This window comes from Muscardinus avellanarius (assembly GCF_963383645.1).
Source record: "Muscardinus avellanarius genome assembly, chromosome: 14".
Classification (NCBI taxonomy): Eukaryota; Metazoa; Chordata; class Mammalia; order Rodentia; family Gliridae; genus Muscardinus; species Muscardinus avellanarius.
This window is the reverse complement of record NC_137800.1, coordinates 49,885,459-49,896,580: the sequence shown is the minus strand read 5'-3', so window position 1 is coordinate 49,896,580 and position 11,122 is coordinate 49,885,459. Positions and strand designations below refer to the sequence as shown.

General features: G+C 44.3%; 1 protein-coding gene across 1 annotated transcript in view; it reads right to left on the bottom strand.

The window, feature by feature from the left end:
• Positions 1-8,582: 8,582 nt before the first annotated feature.
• Positions 8,583-11,122, bottom strand: part of LOC308273155 (ras-related protein Ral-A-like) — a gene marked incomplete at both ends in the record, with an annotated part of 44,081 nt that continues 41,541 nt past the window's right edge. Inside the window, one exon of the mRNA XM_080710253.1 lies at positions 8,583-9,119. Within this exon, the coding sequence (XP_080566379.1) occupies positions 8,583-9,119 (537 nt within the window). The remainder of the gene's footprint in view (positions 9,120-11,122) is intronic.

Here is an 11,122-nt window from a genome sequence, read left to right as displayed (position 1 = left end):
CTCTAAGGCCTCAGCACTTGCCTTGCCTTAAGGCAAGCTCCTGTCCCAGCATCACTGGCTCCAGCTATGTCCTCACCACATGGCAGGCTCTGATCCTGGCCTCAGAGGCCCCAGCACCGACTGTGCCTCATGGCAGGCTCTGGTCCCAGCCTCGGAGGCCCTAGCACCAGCCTTGCCTCACAGCAGGCCCTGATCCTATCCTCATTGGCCACGGAACTGGCCTCAACCTTCGGCAGGCTCTAATCCCAGCCTCCAAGGACCCAGCACTGGCGTTGCCTACAGCAGGCTCTGATTCTGGTCTCGCTGGCACCGGCACTGGCCTCACCCCTCAGCAGGCTCCGATCCTGGCCTCTAAGGCCCCAGCACTGACCTTGCCTTAAGGCAAGCTCCTATCCCAGCCTCACTGACTCCAGCTATGGCCTCACCACATGACAGGCTCTAATCCTGGCCTCAGAGGCCCCAGCACCAACCGTGTCTCATGGCAGGCTCTGGTCCCAGCCTCGTTGGCCCAACACCAGCCTCACCCCTTGGCAGATTCTGGTCCCAGCCTTGGAGGCCCTAGCACCAGCCTTGCCTCACAGAAGGCCCTGATTCTAGCCTCATTGTCCCTGGAACTGGCCTCAACCGTTGGCAGGCTCCAATCCCTGCCTCCAAGGACCCAGCACTGGCCTTGCCTACAGCAGGCTCTGATCCTGATCTCGCTGGCACTGGTACTGGCCTCACCCCTTTGGCAGGCTCCAATCCTGGCCTCTAAGGCCCCAGAACTGGCCTTGCCTTAAGGCAAGCTCCTATCCCAGCCTCACTGAATCCAGCTATGGCCTCACCACATAGCAGGCTCTGATCCTGGCCTCAGAGGCCCCAGCACTGACCGTGCCTCATGGAAGGCCCTGATCCTGGCCTCACTGGCCCCGGCACCAGCCCTCCAAGGACCCAATCCCGCCCTCCAAGGACCCAGCACTGGCCGTGCCTCACAGCAAGCTCCAATCCTAGCCTCACTGTCCCTGGCACCAGCCACACCCCTCGGCAGCCTTCAATACCAGCCTCTGGAGGCCCCAGCACTGGCCATGCTTCATGGCAGGCCCTGATCCCTGCCTTGCTGACCCTGGCATTAGCCTTACCCCTCGGCATGCTCTGACCCTGGCCTTGGGGGCCCCAGCACCGGCCTTGCCTTGCAGCAGGCTCTGATCCCCTGGCTGGCCTCAGCACCAGCCTAGCCACCTAGCAGGCTCCTACCCTGGCCTCTGAGGCCCCGGCACTGGCCTTGCTCTGCATCAGGCTCTGATCTCTGTCACTATGAGCAGGTAGTCTACAGATGTTTCTTCTTCTTCTTCTTCTTCTTCTTCTTCTTCTTCTTCTTCTTCTTCTTCTTCGGTGGCACTGGTGTACAACCATTCTACTTCTGGGCTACACTCCCAGAGACTACATATATATATATATGTATATATATATATATATATATAAATATATATATATATTTTTTTTTAATCTGGAAACAGGGTCTCTTAAGCCAGCAAGGCTGCCCTTGAACCTGCATGATCCTCCTGTCCCTGCCTCCCAAGTGCGGGGATTACAAGCGTGTGCCACCATGCCCAGCATTCTTCCATTTTTTTTAATATGAGAAAGCAGTACATGTCTTTTTCAAAGGCTGGGACCCCAAATATCTAGTGGCAATAAATTTTGTCTTCCCTCCAAAGGCAGAGGTCCACATCTTCACTTCAAAGAGCAGGCTCTGCTGTTCCACGTGCACCCTGGCCTCCCGCTCTGCACAGAGGAGCGTGGTAGCCATGAAGGATAATGACTCCCAGAACACACAGCATGGAAGCCCATCCCAGCTATGCATGGCTCCCTCTGATAACCCCCAAACCCTTTTAACACTTAGCATGCTGTCCAGAATTCCTGCACATGTGTGGCAGAAGCAGTCAATCTACTTTGGGGGAGATTTCCTCAAAAGTTCAAGGTGGAGTGAACTGGATCTGTCTTCCCCTCCAAATTCTGGTTACCACCACTGCCGCTGCTGCCATTGCCATCTCAGTTCTCTCCTTGACACCTTTCCCACACAATCTGTTTTCCAGAATTCCTGAGCACGTGCAGCAGTATCCGTATACTTTTGAGGACATTTCTTTAAAATTATGAGGTAGATTGGATTGAATCTCTGCCTCTACCAAATATTGACCACCGCTGTCACTGCTTCTGCCATCTCGGTTCTCTTCTGAGCACCTTATTCACACAACATGTTGTCCCAAATTCCTGAGCATGTGCAGCAGTAGCATTCTACCTTTGGGGCGATTTCTTCAAATGATCAAGGTGGATTGAATCAGATCTCTGCCCCTTCTGAATACTGGCCGCCACCATTGCTGCTGCCTCCACTATCTCAATTCTCTCCCAAACACTTTTCCCACACTGCATGTTGTGCAGAAATCCTAAGCATGTGTGTGGCGGTAGCATTCTACCTTTGGGGCAATTTCTTCAGAAGATCAAGGTGGGTTGGATCAGATCTCTGCCTCACCCAAATACTTAGCCTCCACCTCTGACACTGCTGCTGCCTTCCTCCTGGTTCTCCACTAAGCTCCTTCCTTACATGATATGATGTCCAGAATTATTAAGCATGTACAGCAGAAGCAGTTCCCTTTCACCAGGGATTTTTTTTTTCAAAAGTTCCAGGTGAATTGGATAGGATTTGTCTGCATCTCCTGAATCCTGGCTGCCGCCACCGCCATCTTAGCCCCTCTCCAATATTTTTTTTTTAATAAGAGAAGGCAGTATGTGTGTTTTGAAGAGGTAGTGAGATCAAGCACTCGGCAACAATGCATTTTATCTCCCCTCCAAGAGCAGAGGCCCACAGCCTCACCTCATAGAGCAGGATCTGCTATTCCAAGTGCAGCATGAGCCCCAGCCAAGCACAGAGGAGTGCGGCAGCCAGGCGCACTGAGCTCCCTGCCTGGTACTGCTGGGCTCCCTTCAACATGCCTGGATCATTTTTTCTTACAAGGTATGTTGATAGGAGTCCCCAGCATGCATAGCTGAAGTGGTCTTTTCTCTAATCCCTCCTGAGATGTTCTTCCAAAAATCACTTTTCATGCATGGTGTACACGTCCTTGTCCTCTTGCTTCTAATTCCATTATTATCCACTCTCTCTCTCCTGAATTCTAGATAGAAAGTCGCTGTTGGAAATGTCTCCTTAAGTTGTCCCAATCTGATATTAAACCAAAATCTGGTGTCCAGGGCTTCTCCAAGGAATGCATGTCCTTTTGAGTGGTCGCCACTGTGACCACGGCCGCCGCCATCTTCCCAGGTTCTCCTCACTGAGTTTCAAAGGGCCTCACTAAGTAGCTGAGGCTGTTCTCGAACCACGATCCTCCTGTCTCAGCCTCCCAAATGCTGGGATTACAAGTGCATGCCACCACACCAGGATAGCTGCAGGGCTTTGATCAGAGTCCTGACTTAGGCTCTCAGGACACCTCTGGGGGGCTGGGATGTTGTGGCTGCTGCCGCTGAAATCCAGGCATGAGATGAGAGAGGCCAGGATGAGGATAGTGGCCATGGATGTCCCCAGCTGAGGGAATGCAGAAACTTGAAGGAACAGCCAACAGCACTGCCTGATATACTGAGTATGAGGCTTTAGAGCAGAAGAGGCAATGATGGCCTCTGGGTCATCCCTAGAGGACCAAGGGATGTGTGGAACTCATCACCTGCCACAGCTGGATGAGGATCTTAACACAAAACCAGGAGTTCTATTCTGGACAATTAAGCTTGAGAAGAATACAAGTCACCCCAGAGGAGACATCAAGGCAGACCCTGGCTGTGCCAGTCTGAGTTCACAGCCAGGTCTGGACTTGAAGAAGAATGAGGTTTGGGGCACAAACAGGAAGTATCTACATCCAGGAGGGGAGTGACCATACTGCTATTACCTGTATTTTGTGCATAAAGCCCTGTGAATCCAGAAAAAGGTCTCTGAGTCCTTCCTTGCCCAGGTATGAATCAAGATGCTCCATTAACAACGTATCAGCTGGGCACAGTGGCACAAACCTGCAATCTCAGGACTTAGGAGGCTGGGACAGAAGGATTTCAGGTTACAGGCCACCCTTAGCCATTTAAGGGAGAAACAGAAAGCCTTGGATGCCAGCATCAAGGGGTCATCTGAGAATTCAGTGAGAGAGAGTTTCCTGGAGAATGGTGGGAGTCTGAATTACTCTTCCTGTGCCTCCTAGGTATCTGGGGGACCCCATCTTCTCTCCTTCTGCCCACGAGGGGTTGCAGAAGTCATTCAGGAAACAGCTACTTCTTCTCTCCATTGGTGCACAGCAAACCCCGAACATTGGTCACCGCAGGCACTACAGAGCTGGCCTCTCTCTATCCACCCCAGACTGGTCAACATACAGCTCAACATTCTCTTCCGTGACCTTCAACCTGGGCAGCACCTCGGCATGGGCTGGTATAGTCCCCACTTTGAATCTTAAATAAATTTTTGTAAGCACATTAAAAATTGGGACAGGAGATTTCCGGGAAGATGGCGACCGATTAAAGCAGGGCTTAAGAGCCCCGCTAACAACCAATCTCCATTACCAAAAAATCAGTGCCTTTCATAGCCAGAAAACACTATCACCAGAAAAACAAAAAAATCACCAGGCTCCAGAGAGGAAGGGGACTCAGAACAAAGCTCAGAGCCACAGAGGAGATACACCAGCCTCACACCCAAGGACACGGCAGCAGCGCCTTACTGTCGGCGGCAGTGGCGAGTTCACCGGACAGCTACAGTGAGCCAAGGTGAGCTGCTGCGGAACAGCCAGGTGGGATTTTTCAGCGCAGGGAACATCTAAAGCTCTTAGTGGCTGAGCTCAGTACACACTGCAGGGACTCAGAGTGAAGCTCAATACCAGAGAAGAAATACGCCAGCCTCACGAGCAAGAGCATGGCAGCAGCGCCATATGCCACCGGCGGCAGCAGCAGCGAATTCACTGAGTCCACTACAGCTCCATCTGCGTACTCAACAACAGTGAGTCAAATTGCGGGCCCCAGAGGAGAAATCCCAGTACTGTACTCCCTGGGACTTGACCCAGTGGGGGAGTCGCGGTGGCAGAGATATCACACCATAGGAGAACGCGCAACCTGGCACCGCCCATAATCTAAAGCAGCCTCTATCGACTCCCTGGGTCTGAGACTCTGTGATATAACCCAGTAAAGGAGTAGTGGGGTCTGAGATACCACAGACTCGAGATCCAGAGAACCTTAAGTGAAGTCATAGTGACCCAGAGAAGAACCCAGAGAAGGCACAAACTTCCGAAATAATGAGAAAGAGGAATAACAATGGAGCAATGAATGCCCACAACCCCACACATCAGAACCTGATAAAACAAAAATTCCGAGATTCCTAGAAGATCAAATCAGAAAAATAACTGTAGAAATAATAGAGGTGTTTCAAAAAGAATTCAGAGAGAGCCAAAAAGATATAAAGAATGCAATTGATGAAGTAAAGAAAGGCCTCAATTCAAAGTACAAACAACCGATTAGACCACATGGAGAATAAAATCTCTCTTAGAAGATGATCAATCCAAAAAAGAACGCATAGTTTTTAATTTAGAAAAAAATATCCGACAGCAGGAATCTGACATTGAAGAAATATGGGCCCATTTTAAGAGAGCTAACCTAAGAATAATTAGAATAGAAGAGGAAAAAGAAGGTGAAACCAAAGGGATCAACAATCTCTTCAAGGAAGTAATAGCAGAAAAATTTCAAACATAGAGCAAGAAGTCGATACACAGGTCCAGGAAACTTATAGAACTCCCTTTAGACAGGATCGGAGAAGAGGATCCCCATGCCACATAATGGTCAAAATGATCAATGTGGAAGCCAAGCAGAGAATCTTAAAGGCAACAAAAACAAAGGGCCAAGTGACATTCAGAGGCAAACCAATTAGAATCACTACAGACTTCCCAAACCAAGTCAAGAGAGCCAGAAGGGCTTGGAGTAACCTATTCCAAACTCTGAAAGAAAACAACTTCCAGCCAAAAATTTCCTACCCAGCAAAACGTTCTATCAAATTAGATGGGGAAATAAGAAGCTTTCCTGACAAACAGAAACTGAAGGAATTTATGTCTTCAAAACCAGCACTAGAGAAAATACTCAAAGAGATTAACTACAAAGAAGAAATAGGTAACACACACCAGAACCAGAGAAACAAGATTTTTCATCCAACAGAAAACTCAGATTAGTTATCTGTGGAGATTCATTATTTATGTTAGTTTTATACCTATCTCTAAATTGTATTGTTTGCTTTTATTTTTGTTAATTTTTAGGATTTCTAGTTGGAATATTAATATACCTTCAGATATAGCATTTGAAAATATTTTATCCCATTCTATCAATAACTTTTAACTCTGTTTACATTGTCTTTGGATATACAATATTTTTTTATTTTTTAGGGAGTTTGTATACTCTTCTGTTGCCTGTGCCATTGAAATCATATCCAAGAAATTACTGCCAATTTCAATGTTGTGAGGTTTTATGACCCAGGTTTTCTTCTAAAAGTTTATAGTCTTAAGGTTTATATTTAGGTCTTTTATTTATTTTGAGTTAATATTTTTATATGGGATTAAGTAAGGGTCCAATTTTATTCTTTTCCATGTAATTATTATTTTTCAACAATATTTAGTTAAAATATTATTATTTCTTCCACTAAATGTTCATGGAAACCTTGTCAAAAATAACTTGACAGTATATGAAAGAATGTATCTCTAGGCTTTTATTTAACTCCAATGGTTTATATATCTGCCTTTAGAACAGTACTACACTGTTTCAATTATTGTAGCTTTATATGGTTTGAAATCAGAAAATATATATCTTCTAGCTTTGTTCTTTTTCAAGATCATTTTGGGTATCTAGATCCCATATTCCATATTAGGATAGATTTTTTTCTGAAAAATAAATATAAAAATATATGATAGTTTCACTTAAAAAAAAAGAAAAATATATTCTCTGGTAAGAAAGAAAGCAAAAAGAAATAATGAAATGTTATCTTTAAGTTATCAAAAGCTTGGTATCAGAAAAATGAAACTGTTATGTGAGATTATCATTTTTAATTTTGGATAAATTGCTTTAATACTAGATGTCAACCACTAAGCCAAGCACGGGAAGGAGGGATTTGGAGGGAATGGGGTGGGGATCGGGTAGGGGCTGACTGGGCGATGTGTGCATGTATGTCTACAAAAGTTTGTATCCCACTATGATGTATGAATACAGTGCACCAATTAAAAAAAGAATAAAAATATAGAAATAAAAAAAATAAATAATTACTCCAAAGATTAAAAAAAAAAAATTGGGACAGGGTCTTTTTAAATTGTTGGTCTTGATCTTTCTATCCTTCTGCCATAATAGCCTAAGTCACTGGGTTTACAAGTGTGTACCATCATACCCAGCTTACAGAAAACCAGTAGAGTATGATGAGTAGAGATATCGTGCACTTGCAGAAATATGCCCATGTGACTAAAAAAGAAATCAGCAAGCCAGGCATGATGTTACACAATAAAGGATAAAAAATAGGGGTGGGAGTGTAGCTCAGAGGTAGAATGCACCTGGGTTCCATTCCCAGTACCACAAAAAAAAAATCAATTAGCTAAGACACATGACACTGTCTTAAGACCTACAGCAAATAAATAGAAAGAACCTCTGATTGTTTTTAGTCTTATGCCTTCTGTATTAGAACTATGAATCACCAGGTAGAAGCAGATGAGTCCACAAATCTTGAGGCTACCTAAAGCACAGTGTGACTCAAAACATGGTCCACAAGGTCACAGTCTGCATCACCTGGGAACCTGCTAAATCTCAGGTCCTATTGCAGACCAAATGAACAAAATCTCTGGGGGTAAGATCCAAGGATGTGTGTTTATCACACTTTATAGGCAACTGATGTGCACACTGGAGAGGCACTACTGTGCCACTGCAGAGTTTAGAAACTAAGGGGCTGAAATAGGACAGACTGAGACTTTGAGCAACTGTGCTGCCTCCTCCCAGAGGACGATCTTCCTCAGTATTAGAATGGCTTCCAACAGCAGGATGAGGTACACTTGGGCTCTTAGAAATTTGGCAGGGGTCCTACATCTGGTCCCCAGGAAGAGCCACTCTGTACAAAGTGGGAAGGTAAGAGAGGAGGAGAGAGGACTGGCCTTTCCAGGAAAAAAGGGTGAGGATGGGTAAAGTAATAGTAGTAACAAAGGCTTAAAAAATCTCTTATCTGGAGTTTTTTCATGTTGGGAGGCACTTTTGAGAAGTTAAGTGGAGTGCAGAGGGGGCACCAGGTTAGTAGGAAGGATGTTCATCACCAATTTCTTGGGACTTACATAATTCTTTCTCAATTATGCAGCCCCATAAGGGCAAGGATTCAGGTTAGGAATGCCTAGAGTACTAAAAGAAAATGTACATGTAGCTGTGGTATTTCATGCTTTAATGTCTCTTGGGGAAGCTAAGAACAAGGTGAAGGAAGAAATTCCTAACATTTTGTACTTGAATGATGACAAAATCAGTACATATTAAATCTTGTCTCAGACTCTAGAAAAAATGGAGTGGCGTTGAAGTAAATCAGTCTATTTTTACATGATGCAGTAACAAGAGGAGCCACATTTTACCTTGTCAACATTAGCTCGTGTTTTAGCAAATGTTTCCACATAGTTAACATTCCACTGGTCAGCTCTGGTTTTTGCCTCTTCTACAGAAACCTGCCTGTTATCTTCTAAATCTGATTTCTTACCAACCAGCAGAAATATAACATTCTCATATTCTTTTGCTCTTAAAATCTGCTCTCTGAAATCAGCTGTGGCAGCAAAGGATTCCATTTCTGTAATAGAGAAGACACAGAGGAACCCCTCTCCACTTCGGAAGTAGTTGTCTCTAATTGTGGCATAGTCCTCCTTCCTGGCTGTATCTAAGATATCAATCTGCACTTCCTCTCCATCCAGTACTACTTTCTTCCTATAGCTGTCTGCTTTGGTAGGCTCATAGTCCTCCACAAACTCATCATACATGAACTGCAGAGTCAGAGCAGACTTTCCCACACCACCACTGCCCACCATGATGTCTTTGTGCAAGGCCAAGGAATTCTCACCTTTGGGCTTATTTGCAGCTATTTTCTGTTGCAGAGTTTGTTTTGTTTTTCAGAGGCTTAAGAAGAATCTGCAATGCACACCATCCACCACCCCAAGGGTCCAAAGCCCCAGCCCCTCAGGCTCTGGCCGCAGAGTGCTTGCACCAGTCATCTAAGGCTCTGCTCCCTGAGTGGTGGAAGGTGGAGTCAGATGGTTGGCAGCTGAGCCAGGGTGGCTGGAGGATGAGGAGGACTCTGGCACTCCACTCCAGGAAGACCCACCCTCCTCCCGGAGCTTTGCAGCATCCTCACCGATTGCTCCAAAATAGTTTCTAATAGTACATTTACCCATTTTCTCATTTTCCCATTTTCTGTGATGTCTCCTTTTTCATTTCTGATTTTAATGATTTAAGCATATTCTCTCTTATAGTTAGGTTGGCCAGCAGTTTGTCCATCTTAATAATCTTTTCAAAGAACCAGCTTTGTTGTTGACCTTTTGTATTGTTTTTATTCTCTATTTCATTTATTTCTACTCTGATTTTAATATTTCCCTGCCTTATGCTGGCTTCTGGATTAGACTGTTGCTGTTTTACTAGGTCCTTGAGCTGTGTCATTAAGATGTTTACTTGACAATACTCTGTTCGTCTTATGTGTATACTCAATGCTATAAATTTTCCTTTTAATAGCACCTTCAAAGTGTCTCATAGATTTTGGTGTGTTTTGTCTCTATTTTCAATTAATTCCAGCAATTTTATTATTTCTCCCCTTATTTCTGATCTTATTCACTCCTCATTATATAGTGTATCATTCACTATTCATGTACTTAAATAGTTCCTTTGATCTTCCTGATGTTGACTTCTACCTTTATTCTATTGTGAACTGAAAAGATGCAAGGAATTATATTACATCTTTTGAATTTGTTTGTGCTTGCTTTGTGGCCCACGATTTGCTCTAATATGAAGGAGGTTTAATGGGCAGCTGAGAAGAATGTGAACTCTACTGTTCCTGATTGAAATATTCTGTATATGTCTATTAGATCCATTTGGTTTATAGTTTTTTTTAGTTCTGAGGAATCTTTACTCATCTTTTGCCTTGAAGATTGATCTAGTGGCATGAGTGATGTGTTGAAGTCTCCCAATATTATTGTATTTGGGTCTATTTGATATATGATGTTGTGAAGGGTTTTACAAATGTGGGTGCCCCCACATTCAGGGCATAAACATTTTCTATTGTTGTATCTTCTTACATAATTGTTCCCTTTAATAAAAGGAAGTGCTCTGCTTTGTCTTTTCTGATGTTTTAGCTTAAAGTATCAATGTTGCTACCCCTTCTAATTTTTGGTCTCCATTAGCATAATATATCTTTTTCCATCCTTTCACTTTTAGCCTTTGAATATCTATGGCTGTCAGGTGAGATTCTAGCAAGCAGCATATATTTGGATTATGGTTTTTAATCCACATTCCCATTCCATGTCTTTTAATTGGTGAGTGGATAGGATAGAGGAAGGAAACTTATAAAAAGTATTAAACATGCATATAATAACAAAACGAGCAGCAAAAATTAACTATTGTAAGAATAAATAAAAGACAAAAAATTTATACTGTTAATTTACACATGCAGGACCCATATAATGTCTGTTCACTGTAGTAGAATCTGAAGTATGTTCCAATATCTCTCATTTGCTCTGTAACCTATTGTCATCTTTTGTACCCACTGTATGAGTGTTTGCTCCCTCTCTCACCTGTGATTGCTGTGTGTTCAGGTGTCACTGTAAATAAGTTACCTGTAGGTGCAGGGTTCTGCTTTTTCTGGTCCTGGGCTCTGCACTTTCCAGACCTGAGCTCTGCACTCTCAGACCCTGGGCTCTTTGCTCTTTGGCTCTGTGTTTTACATCTTCTGGCCCTGGGCTCTAAGCTCTCCCACTCTGAGCTCTGTTTTCTCCACCCTGGGCTCTGTGATCTCTGGCCCTATGATCTGCACTTTCAAACCATTGTCTCTGAGTTTTCAGGCCCTTAACTCTGTACTTTCAAGATGTGGTTACTGCACTTT